Here is a 17,848-nt window from a genome sequence, read left to right as displayed (position 1 = left end):
GGATGGGTGGGTGGCTGGCTGGCTGGCTGGCTAGCTGGCTGGATAAAGGGGTGAATGGGTGGGGGGGTGGCTGGATGGATAGATGGGTGGAACAATACCCTAACCCCACATACTGGGGAAAGGATGGGGCTCAATAGGCCAATAGCTACTCAGAAGAACCACATGCCCTTTTAATACCAGCTTCCCATCTTATTGCTTTTGTTTATTCAGTAAACATTTTTACTGCGTACTACCATCTGCAAAACTATGAGCTGTGTGCTATGGGGTATTTAAAGGGGTATAGGACAGGGTCCTGGTTAAGGGCAAAGATTCTGGAGCCTGATTACCCATATTTGAACTCTGTCCCTGCCGTTTACTTGCTGCCTAATGGGAAGCAAGTTACTCACTCTGTGCTTCAGTTTCTTCACCTGTGAAATGAGAAAAACACACTAACTACTTCATGGGCTGTTAATATACTAAACACATTGATGATTTGAAAGCTTTTAAGGTGCTTAAAACATCGTAGATACAACATAAGTGTTAGCTTTACTCTGTATTCTCAGGTCACAGGTCACAGGTCAGGTGGGGGATGGGAGGGCAACAAACCCAATTCACAATAGCCCAGCAGACCATATTAGCAGAGGTACAATTTGTTGAGGTCAGGGATCAGGGAGGCATTACAAAGGAGGCAGTCTTTGAACTGAGCCTTGTGGGTTGAGTTTAGGTTGGATTCAGCACGCTATGGGGTACACAATTTTTAGGGTGATGTTACCCAAATATCAGTCCTCATGTCCTGAAAATTTAGGGTCACCTTGACTCAGTGTTTCCTTTTATGGTCGAGACTCACAGGAAAAGGTCCCAGGTCAAGGACACACAGCTAGTTATTTATTTAACAAATCAGTCATTGGTTCTGCAAATGTTTACTAAGAACTTACTGTGTGCCAGGCACTAGACTAAATGGGGATCCAGAAATCACACATTTTGGGATATCTGTTACCTATCCCAAAGGAGCTCGCATTCTCAAATACATAGTGACAGACACAGAACTTGAACCCTGATCCCAGTCTCCCAGCCTAGGGTTCCTTCCAATTCACATCAGGACCATTCTCAGGCCAGAGCACTGAGTTCCTCATCCACAGGAACCAAGTCATTTGAATTAAATTCTCAACCTCATACATATTTATAGACTGTAGGCGACCTGGGATAGGGCTTTATGAAATCCAACCTCTGTTTTCCCTCAGGGCCTGGACCCATCTAACTGCCGCGTTTATTTTCAAACAACAGCACGCTCACCGACAACTCACAAGGGCTTTTGTGCTATGCTCTGAAACCTACATGTCCGTCCATGTAACTCTGTCCCCCTTCCCAATGTCTTGGCCCTGAGACTCATTCTAGCTGTTATTCCCTGTCTTCTCCCCCTATTCCCGCCTCCTCCTCCCTTAACCCCCAGGCTATTCCCCAACCACATAAGGACTAGCTCATATTTATATTTGAATGTCTAAACTCCCAACTTTCATACTGCATCTGGTCTTTCAGCAGCTCCCTTCTTATCTAGGAGGGGGTGCCAAGAGAGATTACACACCCCTGGGGTTCCCTCTCAGTTAGTGGCCTCATCATCCTCACAGGTCTTGTATCCATTAGGTACCACAGGCCCTACTTTGAGCTTGTGACAAGAGCTTTTTAAGTGTCCACAGAACATATCACAAAGGGCCTAAGAAATTTTTTAAGATTACCATCCTCCCAATCTTTTTCTTGCAGGATCCAAACCACAAAAAGGAAGCTATAGGATCTAAATAAACAAAATTCTAACCAAACGTCTACCAATGTAAATTTATGCCAATTTTATTAGTTATTTAATGTAATAGTGACAGTGACTACCATACATCCTCTTCTCCCTTTATTAATGGGTCGCCTGAGTCTTAATGGGGCAGAGACTACACTATACAAAAGACACTTCCCAACCTCTCTTGAAGCTAGATGTGGTCATGTGACTAAGTTCTGGAAAAGGGACGTGAGTACAAGCGACACCTGCTAGTCCTGGTCGTGCAGGAAATACGGACTCTTCTTCATCTTTGCCCTAACTCACTGGGTATGGCCATCACACTGGACAACTCCAGGGGGCACGTTTAAATGCCAGTCTAGGTGAACGGTGCTCCCTGCCACTGTGCAATGTGGTGGCCCTGCCCCTGGCTGTGATGCAGACCTTAAGAGGTGGAGCTGGTGTTCATAACTACTTGATTGTAATTTAAAATAACATGCAAGTTTGATTGTCTTCACTTTGCAAATATTACATGTACAGACTGTGATTGCCAAGAGTCAAATATTGCCATAACTTAAGTAGACACAGCCGAATGAGTTCAAAGTAAAATTTTAAAAATCCTCTCCAATATTTTTAGCAGAGAAATAGGGTACAGAAACACTTAATATTGGACAGGATCTACGAAATACATGTATCCAAAACAAAGAAATTCTTAGAAAGGCCTTGATCATTCTTTATCCCCCAAGCTGGAAATTTCAGAATCATCTCTGATGTTTCCCTAGTCATTTATTCATCCTGTAAACAGTGAACAAGTACTTTCAGACTATACAGAGCGGACAAGAGTACTGAGATCATGATCAGACATATCTAGGCCCAAGTCTTGTTCTGCTAGCTACGAGCTATGTGACTTTGAGCAGCCTCTGAGGGTATCTACTTACTTGCAAAACAGGGCAATAATAATGCATATCTCTTATGTAATAAAGAATTTGACTAGACTTCGTCCCTGATTCCTGGGAGGGTTTCATCTAAACCCTTGAAATTTCCCAAGTAATAGGAGTGTCTTTGTTATCATGTGCTATTTAGACCATAAACATGAGTTTCTGTTAAGAGATGAGAGGACTCAGGATGTGGCCTTGTCACTGGAAAGACCAACCCCACAATCAGAGGGCTGGGACTTTGAGCCAGCCTGATCTCCAGGGAGAGGAGAAGGACTGGAGACTGAGTTCAATCACATGGCCAGTGATTCAATCAGTCATGCCTATGTGATAAAACCCCAATAAAAACTCTGTGGACACCAAAGTTCCGGTGGGTGAACACACTGATGCGCCAGGGGGTGCTGCACCAGACTCCATGGGGAGAGGTCAAGGCAACTCCGCACTGAGGACCGTGTGTCTCTTCACTTAACTGGTCATGATTTGCATCCCTTATAACAAAACTACAATTGTAAATATAGCACGTTCCTGAGTTCTGTGTGTTGTCCTAGCAAATTACTGAACGCAAGGGGCTGTGGGAACCCCAGAATTTATAGCCAGTTGATCAGAAGTTCAGGTGGCCAGGGGACCCGCAAAGTTCAGGCGGCATCTGAACTGAGGACAGTCCTGTTGGGAACTAATGGATATGCACCAAACAACAGGGCTGCAAAATCTGTGAAGCAACAACTGACAGGACTGGCACGAGAAACAGCTAAACACACAATTATGGTCGGAGACTTCAACACCCCTGTCTGAGCAACTGGTAGAACAACTAGACAGAAAATCAGCAAGCATATAGAAGGCACCAACGCCACTGACCAACATACCCTAATCCACACGTACAGAACACTGCCCCACACAACGGCAGAAGACACATGCTTTTTAAGTGTCCACAGAACATCTACCAAGATGGAACGTATATCGAGCCATTAAAAAAATAAATTTAAAAGAATCGGAATCATATAGAGTGTGTTTTCTGTCCACAACGGAATCAAACTAGAAATCAGTAACAGAAAGATAACAAAAATACAACATACTTAAAAATAACCCATAGGTCAAAGAGGAAATCTGGAGAGAAATAAAAATACATTGAATTAAATAAACACGGGCCATATCAAACTTTGTGGGCTCCAGATAAAGTCATACTGAGAGGGGAATTTTTACAGCACTAAATACGTACACTAGAAAAGGAAATATCCCAAATCAATTATCTAAGCTCCCACCTAGAAAACACAGGGGGGAAAAATAAATAAATAAACTCAAAGCAAGCAGAAGGAAGGAAATAATAGAGAGCAGAAACTAATGAAACTGAAACATAAAAACAAGAGGAACAGTGATTCCTCTTGTTTTACTAATTGAAAATTAGTAAAATTGACAAACCTCTAGCAAGACTGGTAGACACACACACACAAATTACCAGCATCAGAAGTGACAAAAAGGACATCACTACAGACCATGGAAACATCAGAAGGATAATAAGGATACTACAAACAACTCTATTCACGTAAACTTGACAACTTAGACCACTTATGGACCATAATGGACCAATTCCTTGAAAAACACAAACTACTACAACCCATCCATTATGAAATAATTTGAGTAGCCCTATAAGTGTTAAGAATTTTTGTAATTTTAAAACTCCCAAGAAGAAAATCTCCAGGCCCAGAAGTTCTCATGGACAATTCTACCAAGTGTTTAAAAAAGAATGAAGACAATCTACACAATCTCTTCCAGAAAATGGAAGAGGACGAGCACTCCCCGACGCATTTACGAAGCCAGGGTTACCCTATAGCAAAACTAAAGAGGCAGAAAAAGAGAACTACAGACCAATATCTCTCTTAGAGTTAGATGCAATATCCTCAACAAAATACTAGCAAACCAAATACAACAATGTATAAAAAGAATTATACACCGTAAACAAGGATTCATTTCAACTACTCCAGTATAGTCAACAATCAAGAATCAGTGTGATTTGCCACATTAACAGGCTACAGAAGAAAAATCACATGATCATATCAATCATTGAGACAACAACAACAAAAAAACCGCTTTTGACAAGATTCAATACCCTTCATGATAAAAAAAAAAAACTCCCAGGAAAACAGGAATAGAGGGAAACTTCCCCAACGTGATAAAGCGCAACTATAAAAAAGCTACAACTAACGGCACATTTGATAGTGAAAGACTGAATGCTTTCTTCCTAAGATTGGAAGAAGGCAAGAATGTCTGCTCTTACTACACTTAGTCAACACAGTGCTGAAAGTTCTATTCAGTGCAATGAGTCAAAACAAGGGAATTAAATCAGTGCATACTCATTGGGAAGAAAGAAAAGGGAATTGTATTTGCAGACAACAAGATTGCCTGTAGAGGAAATTCTAAGGAAGCTATGAAAAACCTCCCAGAACTGATAACTGAGTTAAGCAAGGTATATTGCAGGATGCAAGGTGAACATACAAAAATCAGTTGTATTTCTATATATTTGCAGTGAACATACGGACACAGAAATTAAAAATACAATACCACTTAGAACCACCAAAAGAGAAATACTTACACATATGAGGTCTGTCCAGAAGGTATCCAGCCATGCAATATGAAAAATAGAGGCATTTATTGAAGAAGATATAAGATACAATAAACATTGTACATAGGACAATGATGCTCCAGTCCCCTTCCAAGCAGGCACCTTGGAACATCACACAATTCTCCCAATCGCCATCAGCTGCCCCATCATATTTTCCTGAATCTTACTGACTATCTGAAATCTCTTCCCTTTCAAAGGTGATTTTAGTTTGGGGAAAAGCCAGAAGTCACAGGACACCAAATATGGGATGTAGCAGGCTTGAGTCACCTGGGTGATTTGATGTTTCACCAAACATCTCTGTACTAGATGTGATGCATGAGTGGGCCCATTGTCAGGATGAAGCCGCCAATCACCAGTTGCCTGTAGCTGTGGCCTTCTAAATCATCTGAATAGTTTCTGTGGAGGAATGTTCAAGCTTAAAGCAAAATTTGATGCAGATTCAGTTTGCTCTACTCACTCATTTTGAATGCGATGGCCACACAGTACACATGCTCACTCAACTTTGTCTACCGCCCCCACTGACTAGTACAATGAAGTCATCATTGTTCACACATGCACATTCCAGTCCACTCTCCTTGGCTGTCAGGTTACATCAATGTCGTGCAAACTGTTCTCATTATATTAACAATGGCTGGACTTTTTCTGGACAGACCTCATAAATCTAAAAAAACATGTATAGATTTGTATGCTAAAAACTAAAAAACATTAATGAAAGAAGTCGATGATCTAAATAAATGGTGAGATATACCATATTCATGAACTGAAAGACCCAATGTGGCAAATATGTCAATTCCCCACAAACTGATGTACAGGTTTAATGCAATTCCTATCAAAATCCTATCAAGATTTTTAGATATAGGTAAGCCTTGATCTAAAGTTTTATGGAAAGGCAAATAACTAAAACAACTTAGAATAACTAAAATGTTTTTAGAAAAAAGAAGAATAAAGTGGGAGGAATCAGACTATCTAATTTTAAGACATTGTATAGTTACAGCAACCAGAATAGGTGGTACCGGTAGAAGGAAAGACACAGATCAATGAAAGAGAACCGTGAAAATGGCCCACACAAATATGTCCAACTGAACTTTGACAAAGATGTAAAAGCAATTATTAAATCTTAAAAAAAAAAAAAGGAAGAAAGAAAGGAAAGCAAAGGCCCTGGGTGGTGTGGTTCAGTGGATCGAGCACAGGGCCTGTGAACCAAAAGGCTTGATTTCAGGTCAGGGCATATGCTTGGGTTGCAAGAGAGGTCCCTGGTTGGAGGTGCGCAAGAAGCAACCAATCAGTGTTTCTCTCCCTTTCTTTCTCCCTCCCTCCCCTTCCCTCTAAAAATAAATTAATTAAATCTTTTTTATAAAAGCAATTAAATGGAGGAAACATGGCCTCTTGAACAAATGGTACTGGAGCAAAGGGACATCCATAGAAGAAAAAAAAACACCTTGCCCTGATCGGTGTGGCTCGGTTGGTTGGAGCATCGTCACATACACCAAACCGCTGTAGGTTTGATTCCTGATCAGGGCACATACCTGGGACGCAGGTTCGATCCCAGGTTCGATCCCTGGTCAGGGCATGTGCAGGAGGCTACTGATCGATGTTTCTCTATGACATCATTATTTCTCTCTTTCTCCCCCTTCTTTCCTCTCTAAAAGTAATGAAAAAATGACCTTGGGTGAAAATTTAAAAAAAAAAAAAAAAGACCAAAGTTTCAAAACTTAGGGAAAAACAGAAGAAAGTCTTCAGGATCTAGGCAAGGACTTCTTAGACTAAAAGTATGATACAGAAAAGGAAAAGTAGATAAATTGGACTTGATCAAAATTACAAACTTTTGCTCTACCAAGGACCATGTTAAGAGGATAAAAATACGAGCCACTGAGTGGGAGAAACTACTTACAATCCACATCTGAGAAAGGACTAGTATTTAGAAAACAACTGTCAAAATTCAACAGTAAAAAAACACCATCAATTATAAAATGGGGAAAAGGCACAAACAGACCTTTTGCTGAAGAGTATATACAGATGGAAAATAAGCACATGAAAAGACATTCATCATCATTAGCCATTAGGGAAATACAAATTAAAATCACAATGAAATACAACTATAAGCCTATCAGAATGTTTAAAATGAAAAAACAATGATGATGCCAAATGCTGGCGAAAATGCAGAGAAACTGGGCCATATATATACACATATATATGTGTGTGTATATGTATGTAGGTATGTATGTTGCTGGTGGGAGTGTAAAATGGTACAGCTATACTGAAGAGCAGTTTGGCATCTTCTTGAAAAACTGAACACAATTGCACTCCTCAGCATTTATTCCAGAAAAATGAAATGTATATTCACACAAAATACCTGTCCATGAATGTCTGTAGCAGCTTTATTCAGAATATTTGAAAACTAGAAATAACTTAATTATTTTTAATGGGTGAATGTTTAAACCAATTGTGGTACATTCACACCATAGAACACTACTCATCAATAAGAGGAAATTAACTACTGATACATGCAACAACCTGGATGAGTCTCCAGAAAATCATGCTGAGTAAAAAAATTCCAATTCCTCCCTGGCTGGTGTGGCTCAGTGGACTGAGTGCTGGCCTGTGAACCAAAGGGTCGCTGGTTCGATTCCCAGTCAGGGCACATGCCTGGGTTGTGGGCCAGATCCCCAGTGGGGGGCATGTGAGAGGCAACCACACATTGATGTTTCTCTCCCTCTCTTTCTCCCTTCCCCTCTGTCTAAAAATAAATTAATAAATGAAATCTTTAAAAAAAAATTCCAACTCCAAAAGTACACATACTGTATCATTCCATCTACATAACACAGATTAGGGTTTGCCAGGAGTTAAGGAGTAGAGTAGACATAAAGGAGCAACATGAGGGAGGCTTGTGGTGGTGTAAATGTTCTGTATCTTTATTGTAGCAACATCAAGAGCTACTTCTGCATTGGCAAGACACTACCTTTGGGGGAACCTGGATATCTATTATTCCTTACAATTGCCATGTAAGTCTACAACTGTCTCAAATAGAAAATTTAATTAAAATACTACCTGTGTGTGCCCTGGCTGAATAGCTCAGTTGGTTGGAGCTTTGTCCCAATATGCCAAGGTTGTGGGTGCAACCCCCAGTCAGGGAACATACAAGAATCAACCAATGGGTGCATAAATGAGTGGAACAACAAATCGCTGTCTGTCTGTCTCTCCCCTCCCTTCTTCTTTCTCTCTAAAATCAACAAATAAAATTTTTTTAATAAAATAGAATATTACCTGTGAAGTTTCTCATCTGAACCCTGATTTGATGCAATACCCTTCATCAGATTGGGGAATTTCTCTTCCTAGCTTTCTGAGAGTTTCAGTCAGAGTTGCTGTTGATTTTTGGCAACTGCTTTTTCTGCATCTATGGAAAATAATCATACAGTTTTTCTCCTTCATGATGAATTATAGTGTTTGACTTTAGAATATATTCCTGGGATAAATACTACTTCATCGTGATGTATTAGTCCTTTTACACATTGCTGGATTCAATCTAATATTTGCTTAGGATTTTTATGTATATACTAATGAAATGTCTTTCAGATACCTACAGGAATGATCGATGCTATTAGTTCCTAAAATTAAAACTACCTAAGCAAAATTTTTAAAAGTTAAAATTTAACAAGTCTGGATGGTGGGTAAACAGTAATCTGTTACATCATTCTCTATACTTTTCTGCTGTCTTTTCATTCTTCTTTCTTTCCATTGAATGACCCTTGGTTGCAGCTTGGAAGACAGATTCAGGAGATCCACTGAGAACAGAAAAACTGGATTCCGTATGCTATTAGGGTTACAGGGGTGGCATGGCCTCGTGTACCCTCTTCACCCAGCGACGGGCCTAACACATAGTTGGTACTCAGTAAGTTTATTGAATGAGTTCAGATTTGTCATTTTAAATACCATTCCAATACAATATAATGAGTATTGTTATCCAGATCCACCCTCGGGTCCTAGCCAGTTCCCCCAGTTTCTGGGAGGTTGTTGCTCATGGCTCATAATTCCTCTCTAGGAGTTGTCCTCCACCGAACGAGGCAGCCTTGCCAAGTTATAGCACCTCTCCAGATACAGCCTCCATCTACCACTGGTCAATAAAAGAATATAAACTTCTGCCACCCTTCTTTAATTTGGAACAACTCTGAAAGGTCATCCCAGGCTCAGAGCATTCTTTGAGATTGGCTGAGTCCTCCCAATTAGGGATTGGCCTAATCCTGCTTCTATCCCTCCCTTTACAGCCGCGAAAGTATCTCCCACCCTCCACCTCGCCCCCACCCCAATAAACCTCCCGCACCTTAACCTCCTTTTGAGACTCTTCCTGGAGAATGTCACATGACCCTATTTTATTTTTCTTTTCTTAGCGGTTATCAGTATGTGAAAGAACCTTTTTTATTTCATGCTTTAATGTTTGCTTACTGCCTGCTGTAAGAATGTAAGCATCCCAAGACAGATCATTTTTCTCCCCGTATATGTGCACTACTGTATCAGGCGCCTGAGGCACACGCAGGCCCTAAGTACCGGTTTCTGAAATGAATGAATGGAAGAGACACACCTTGTACTACTCGGTGTGGGGATCTCGTCTCCCAAGAGCCTGTAACACTTCGGAGCCTCGGCTCCGGACTTGCCCCCTACGCTCCGCCCCTCCCGGCACGCCCCCGGGCCCCGGCCAGGGGCGGGGCCGCGCGGGCGCCTCGGCGGGCACGATGAAACAACCCGTGGTCCGGCTCGTCCGGCTGGGTCGGGTGCCGTACGCCGAGCTACTGGCACGGCAGGAGCGCTGGCTACGGCTGCTGCAGGCGGAGCCGGCCGCCGAGGCCCTGCCGAGGACTGAGGCGGGCGTGCTCCTGCTTTGCGAGCCCGCGGGGCCCGTGTACACGGCTGGGCTGCGGGGCGGCCTGACGCCCGAGGAGGCGACGCGGCTACGGGCCTTGGGCGCCGAGGTGCACGCCACAGGCCGCGGCGGTCTGGCCACCTTCCATGGTCCCGGCCAGCTCCTTTGCCATCCAGTACTCGACCTGCGGCGCCTGGGCCTGCGCCTGCGCACCCACGTTGCGGCGCTGGAGGCGTGCGCCGTGCGCCTGTGCGAGCTCCAGGGTTTGCGGGGCGCCCGCGCGCGGCCACCGCCTTACACTGGCGTCTGGCTGGGCGAGCAAAAGATCTGCGCGATCGGTGAGCTTCGCGGGGCGGGGCCTGGCGGGGCGGGGCCAATCGAAAAGTATCCCAAGCGGGCTTTGAGTCACAACTACCCGCTTAGTTTAAGAGTTTTTGAGCCTCTTCACTGATGTATTGTATTGAGCGCCAGAAGGGCCCCAGAAGTCATCTTGTACAACCTTCCAAAGGGAGAGACACAAGAAGTGAATTGCCAGGTTCCTTCACAGCGTTAGAACAATAAAAGCACTTAGTTTTCACACTTTTTTTAAAGCAACAGAATCTCTGTGTTGAAGGCATTTTCTGTAATCCCCATAAGAAGCACAATTCTTGTGGAGCCTCACACCACTCCCCTCACCTTGTCCCTCTCTACGATCTGTGAATGACCCCTTGGGTGCTCCAGAGACAAAGTTGGAAAGTCAGTGACTTGGTCCAGTTCCCTCAACACACTGAAGGGGATCCTGAAGCCTGGGGAGGGAAGGTGTTGATTCTAACACCTTTTGGCTTGTCTTGCAGGAGTCCGCTGTGGAAGGCACATCACGTCCCACGGCCAGGCTTTGAACTGTTGCACAGACCTCAGGTGGTTTGAGCACATTGTGCCCTGCGGGCTGGTTGGGACAGGCGTCACTTCCCTGAGTAAGGAGCTCCAGAGGCACGTCACAGTGGATGAAGTTATACCACCTTTCCTTGAGGCCTTTAAGGAGACGTACAAGTGCACCTTGATCTCAGAGGACAGTTCCAGCTGAAGGACATTCGTGTTGTCACAGCCCAAAGGTGCTGCCTTGGAAAGCACCAAGCCTGACTTGGAGTCACTGAAACCCAGATTCTAGATTTGGCCCTGTCATTCACTCACCGTGAGACTATGAGCAAATCGGGAGCTCTTGGTTTCATTTGTAACCTGGTTATTTATGTTTTCCCCACCTACCTCATATAGAAGTGATAACATGAAAAGTAACACATGCTATTTAAATATAATGTTTTAGCATTACTATTGATGTTATTTTCTAAGCTTACAGTGTCATTTCTCGATATTTATTACTTCCTCAATGCTGTATTTAATTGGGCAATTGTGGGGTTCCAATTCTTTTGATTTTGTAGGAATCATGTCTCTGGGTGGCCCAGGTGAAGGTGATGTGATCGCATTCTGCAATAAAGGGAAAACTTTAAAGAATAGAATGGGATCCTGTCTTCCTGGGTTGAATTCCCCAAGTCTGAGAGCTACTTTTAATTAGGTAACCTAAACCAGGCCAGAGGCTGGAAGAAGATAAGAAAATTTCCCAAAAATAGAAGTTTTTCTTATACGAGATCTCTAAGGATACAGGGCCTTTTATTTGGTATTTATTGCTGCATAACAAATCACCCCAAAACATAAACTTACAACAATAAACATTTATTATATCATATATAGTCGGAGGGTTAGGAATTTGGGGGAACTTGGCTGGGTGGTTCTGGGTCAAGATCTCTCAAGAGTTGGAGTCAAGATGTCAGCTGGGGCAGCTGTCATCTGAAGGCTTGACTGGGGCTCAAGGATCAGCTTCCAGGATGGTTCCCTCCCATGCTTGGTTGATAGGAAGCCTCAGTTACTCACTATGTGGCCCACTCCATAAGGGCCACTTCGATATTTTCATGACCCCACAACTGGCTTCCCCCAGAGCAAGTGATGCCGGAGAGACAAGGTAGAAGCCACAATGCCTTTTATGACCCAGCACTGGAAATCACTCAGTCATTTCTGCAGTCTCCTAATAAGTGAGCCCTAACTCCATGTAGAAAGGAGTACATGAGAATGATGGGATGTGAGGATCATTAGGGACCATCTGGGAGACTGGCTACCACAGGCAGTAAGGGTGGAAAGAGCTTTGAATGAGAAGTCAGGTAACCCCAGTTCCAGACCTGGTTTTACGCGCAAGTCATTTCCCCACTCTGGGCTTCAGTTTTCTCCGACACAAGCACTGTCCAATGGAAGCACAGTGTGAGCCTCATTATAATTTTATGTTTTCTAGTAGCTGCATTAAAAAAGTAAAAAATGATACTGATTTTAATAACATTGCATTTAACCCAGTGGACCCCAAATATTGTCAGTATAAAAATATAAAAAGTATACTAAACCCAGATACTTAGTGTGTATTTTACACTTATAGCACACCTCAGTATGTACTACACTTGAAACGTTCAGTAACCCACGTGGCTAGTGACTGCCACGCTGAAAAATGCAACTTCAGACAATATCATATCTAAAGTCTTTTTGATTTCACAGGGTTCTGTGGCCTCACTGTCTTCTAAGAAGAAAGGTGAGTTCTCCCACATCTGAAGGTTGATTTTTGACTGCACATAATTTGTATCAGTTATTCAAGACAAAAGGGACTTTAGAGGTATGTTCCTGTCTCCTCATTGTATAAAGATGAAACTAAGACTTTGGAAGGAATGTACACAGTAAATTAATGACAAAGCCAGGACTAGGTCCCAGGTGTATGAGGTCTGACCAGAAGGTATCCAGCCATGTAATAGGAAAAACAGAGACATTTATTGAAGAAGATATAAGATACAAGAAACATTGTACATAGGACAATGACACCTCAGTCCCCTTCAAAGTAGGCACCTTGGGACCTCACACAGTTCTCCCAATCGCCATCAGCTGCCCCATCGTATTTTCCTTAATCTCATCAGTAGTCTGAAATCTCTTGTTTTTCAAAGGTGATTTTAGTTTGGGAAACAGCCAGAAGTCTCAGGACGCCAAACCTGGGCTGTAGTGAGGCTGAGTCACCCGGATGATTTGATGTTTAAACAAAAATCTCTGTACTAGACGTGATGCATGAGCGGGCACAGTGTCGTGATGAAGTGGCCAGTCACCAGTTGCCCATAGCTGCAGCCTTCTGAATCACTGCAATAGTTTCCACAGAGGAATGTTCAAGCTTAATGCAAAATTTGATGCAGATTCATTGCTCTACGCGCTCAGTCACTTTGAATGGAAGGGCCACCCAGTACCCATGCTCACTCAAAGTGTCATTGTTGACGCATGAACATTCCAGTCCCCTCTTCTTGGCTGCCAGGTTACATCAAAATCGCACACATTATTCTCATATTAACCATGGCTCGACTTCTTCCGGACAGACCTCGTAAGCCTCTTTCTCATGCTCCTTTCCTGCTATAAACACTGTCTTAATGGCTCAGAACAGTACGCTTTACATGTCATGGACACTCAGTATTAGCGGATTGGTGTTTTGTCCACCCATAATTTCTCCATAGCCTTCCTAGACCTTAGTTTCCCACCCCTGGAGCCAACAGTGCTGTTGTAGGAGTGTGGAGGTGGGGAGTGGTCGATTATCTTGCAGTATTATTACCAGGAAGGGAAACAATTTTTCTAGGAAAAGTGGAGTTAGATTCTCATGGTTGGAAGGCTGAGCACAGTGCTGCTACCCATCTGGTACTTGACTTCCCTCTTCAGCAACCCTAATAAGTGACCACATAGCCTGTTTATGAATGTCTCCAGAGACGGGGAGGGGAGGGGGTAATTTATTCAGCATTTATTTTTAGTACCAGGTAATGTGTTACCCCTCTTAAATAATTCTCTCATTCAGCAGCCTGCCCCATCCTTCTGGACCACTGAGAATCATTCTGCATGGTGTAGTGGCTGAGTTACCTGACCTTCCTGAGCCTCAGTTTCATTAGGCACGGAGCTTGTCACAGAATAGGCAGCAGGAAATGTCTGTTATTAAGGTTAATTCATCAAATATTGCAGGCACCGTGGCAGGATTGCACTTTGTGGCCCCCTTGTGGTTGGGCGGGGCCAGGTAACTTGTTCTGGTCAATGAGTTATGAATGGAGGTGACATGTGACTTCTGAGCTGGAACAGTGAATTGCTGGTAGCAGGTCCCTTCAAGCTTCTCTTTCCCTGTGAAACAACAATCAACAACAGCTAAGATGCTGGCTACTTTCTGAGGGACTGCAGTGAGCTGAGCGCCGTGCTGCTGATGGACATGTGGTGGAATTAAGCCACCAAAATGTGGGGGTTGTTACTACAGCATAACCCAGCCTATGAAACTGACAATGTTTATGTTAGTAGAGATTCTGCATTTGCAAGTGTAGGAACCCAACTCAAACTAACTTAAGCAAAGTCTCAAGAACAGAATCAGACCACGTAGACTTTTATGAAACCCGAGAGTTTTTTCTCTCCTATTGTCTGCCAGGCTTCTTGGTGTGTTTGCTTCATTTTTTCTTGGTTCCATCAGCTTTTTCTGTTTCCTAGGCTACACGGTGGAAGATGGCGGCTGCTGCAACCATGAATGTTGGAGTAGAGACAAAGAATATCCCCAGCGATTGAGCAATTGGGCGGATGCTAGAAGTATTACTGGGATGGAGAACACTGAATGAGGACCAAGTTTGGAGAAGAAGACGAGTTCAATTTCAGCTAAGTTTGAGATGCTTGTGGGAGGCACAAGTGAAGAGGGCTGGTTGGGTGTGTGGATCTGGAGCATAGGTGTGATGAGTGATGGTTAGGTCAGGGAGACCAAGGAGGGAGAAGAGGAGGGCAGAGGCCTGAGAACTGTGAGCCATAGGCTGAGGAGGAGCAAGCCAAGGAGACTGAGAAGCAGTAGGCAGAAAAATAATGTGGGGCCTAGAATGAGACACGGTGGTCTCATTCACTCCTCTGGCAGCATGAAAAGATAGGTAGGATTATTCTGTGGATGAGAAAACTGAGGCTCAGGGAGGCTAAGTGACTTCTATGAGGTCATGCACTTAGGGACAGAGTCAGTCTCTGATGGCCAGTCTGGGTCTGTCCCCTCTTCCACAGCTGCCTCTGAAGGGTGAATGGGGCAGGCATCCCAGAAGGGACATGCCTCCAAGAACAGGTGGATCATGGGTTGGCAGAGCTGGGGAGGATGCAGAGCTAAAGGCCAGAGGTTGGCTGACTCTCCTTCCTGCCTGGATAGAGCCCACCTCCGGTTTCCTACTGGGGCCCTTTACTCAAGGAAGGAAACGCAGCATATGAAGGAGGATATCTAACACCCTGGCTTTCCTGCCTCCAGAAAGCCCCTTCTTGTTTGTGCAGGGCCTTTTCTCCATAAACAAACAGCCGGTCCAGGGCCCGGCGAATGAGTGCTGAGCGTGAGGACGTGACCAAGTGCAGTGACTGGTCCTGCACCTCGTTCCTCTGGAGAGGCAAGCAGGAAACCAAACAGAAGCAGCTCTGCAGCGTGACCAGGTGCACCTTGGCGTAGAAAGAGCCTCTCTCTGAAAACCCTAAGGAAATTAGCTTTTTGAGATCTAAATCAGATTTTTCGTTTTACCAAAGTGTAATTTACCACACATGTGATCATACCATGTTATAACACCTACAACGTTAAAAAAACCAGCGCCTGCTCCGCCACCTAACAGCACGATCCCTTCATTTGTGTGTGTCTAGTGGTTGCCCGTGAACGCCGTCTTTTATGTACTTTTAATTATCAGGTAGATAAAAGTTTGTATACTCTTTAAACCAAACATAATATTACAGGTATTTCCCCATCTTGCTACATAGTCTTTGTATGTTTGAATATCTTAATCTTGTTTTTATTTCTTTTAAAACTTAGATTTTAAAAAATATATAGGTAATGCATGGGCATGGACTACAATTCAGAAGGTACGAAATGGTGGCATTGAACTGTTAAAAGTCTTGCTCCTGTCCCTTCCCCCGTGAACCCAGTGTCCTTCCCTGCAGGCCTAAACGGTGGTGACTGTCTTTTTAATACACCTCAGAGACAGTTTATGCACACATAAGCATCCACGATCATCTGTGTTCTCTTTATAGAGCAGCGCACTATACACAGCACAGCACTTCGAAGATCGTTTCAGATCCATACACGAAGAGCGTCCTCATTTGAAGAAACGACTATGGAGCGTCCCACTCAGCGGGTTCACCCTGCCTTTTATAGCCGGTACCCTGCTGAGGACATTTCGGTTATCACTAATTGTCTCCTTTTCAACACAAGGCTGCAGTGGGAATCCATGTGTAGGGTGTGTGTGCGTGTGTGTGTATGTGACACATGGCGAGTAGAGAGGTTGCATTTCTAGAAGTGATTTTCTGAGTTAAAGGGTATGCGGTTTTTTATTTAAATAGATATAATCTTCCATAAAAGTTACACCAATTTATACCCCCATCAGCAATCTACAGGGAAGATACCTAAATTTTAATATCCTAGCATCTTGGTTTTTCTTTTTTTTTAAAGGTTTTTATTCTAAGATTTTGTAAACATACAACAATGAACCCCTGTGTTCCCATCATGCACCTAAAACGTCATCAACTCACGGCCCATTTCCGTTTGTCTCAACTGGTACTCATTTCCTGCCTCCTCTCTGGGTTACGGTGAAGCGAATCACAGATACCATATTGTTTCATTCATAAATATCTCAGTAGGCATTCCCAAAAGATAAGGACTATTAAAAAAAAACATAACCACAATATTATTACCACACAGAAAAATATACTAATTCAATATCAACAAATATCAGTTAGTATTCATATTCCTCCCATTGTTTCTTCTTTTTTTTTCTTTTTTTACAGTTGGATTGTTTAAATCAGGACGCAGACAAGGTCTGGACACTGTATGTGGTTCATATGTCTCATAAATGTCTCTTAGTCTCTTTTCACCTACAGCTTCCCTCTCCATCTTTTTAAAAATCTTTTCCTCCTATATTTCCTGTAGATTGAAAGGTGCGTTCTAATGCTTGGTCTGAAACAGGTACAACTTTTTTTGGCAAGTCTGCTGTGCAGGTGGGGGTGTGTTCTTACCTCGAGAGACATGGAATATCTGTTTTCTCTCTCTTTTTCTGTGTGTGTGACGACCGTTCCCTCGATCCACTGTTTTATTAGGGTTTACGAACTGTGATACTCTGGTTCTGTCATTTCTTTTTCACTGAACTAGCTGGAATACTTCTATAGTCCTGGCGGGCCGAGTGCAAAACAACCCCAACACGACCTGTAACACTAGTGTTGCTGTTAGCATTTTAGTAGTTTTGGGCTTTTGCTCAAATTCAATACAAGTTTGTACTAGTTAAAAATTGTCTGTATAAAAGATTTGCTTTTACAGTTGCACTTTTTATACCGAGTTTAAATTTGAACTTATTTAGATCGTCAGCACTGAGTACTTCAATAGTTTCTTTCCTTTGAAATGGGTCCATAGCACTGGCCAGGTGGCTCAGTTGGTTGGAGCATCGTCCCCTACACCAAAAGGTTTCAGGTTCGATCCCTGGTCAGGGCACATACCTACCGGGGTTGTGGGTTTGATCCTGGGTTGGAGTGCGTATGGGAGGAACTGATACATGTTTCTCTCTCACATTGATGTTTTTTTTTTCTCTCTCTCATTCTCTCTCTCCCTTTCTCTCTAAAATCAGTAAACATATCCTCAGGTG

General features: G+C 43.2%; 1 protein-coding gene and 1 long non-coding RNA gene across 2 annotated transcripts in view; one reads left to right on the top strand and one right to left on the bottom strand.

The window, feature by feature from the left end:
• LOC123477895 (uncharacterized) overlaps positions 1–8,680 on the bottom strand; it is a 28,701-nt gene extending 20,021 nt beyond the window's left edge. The window contains exon 1 of the long non-coding RNA XR_008427030.2: positions 8,555–8,680. This is a non-coding gene — a long non-coding RNA (uncharacterized lncRNA). The remainder of the gene's footprint in view (positions 1–8,554) is intronic.
• Positions 8,681–10,000: 1,320 nt separating this feature from the next.
• On the top strand, positions 10,001–11,798 carry LIPT2 (lipoyl(octanoyl) transferase 2). The gene is made up of 2 exons (XM_024572577.4): positions 10,001–10,483; positions 10,979–11,798. Exons 1-2 carry the CDS (start codon positions 10,018–10,020, stop codon positions 11,206–11,208), a joined length of 696 nt encoding a protein of 231 aa, XP_024428345.3. The 5' UTR covers positions 10,001–10,017; the 3' UTR covers positions 11,209–11,798.
• Positions 11,799–17,848: the final 6,050 nt, after the last annotated feature.

This window comes from Desmodus rotundus, chromosome 5 (genome assembly GCF_022682495.2).
Source record: "Desmodus rotundus isolate HL8 chromosome 5, HLdesRot8A.1, whole genome shotgun sequence".
NCBI classification, from domain to species: Eukaryota; Metazoa; Chordata; class Mammalia; order Chiroptera; family Phyllostomidae; genus Desmodus; species Desmodus rotundus.
The sequence above is the reverse complement of the archived record's forward strand: the minus strand, read 5'-3'. Positions and strand labels throughout refer to the sequence as shown.

Coding starts and splice junctions, on each gene's coding strand:
- LIPT2 (XM_024572577.4), top strand. CDS start 10,018: ATGAAACAACCCGTGGTCCGGCTCGTCCGGCTGGGTCGGGTGCCGTAC. Junction 10,484..10,978: donor GCAAAAGATCTGCGCGATCG/GTGAGCTTCGCG, acceptor CTTGTCTTGCAG/GAGTCCGCTGTGGAAGGCAC.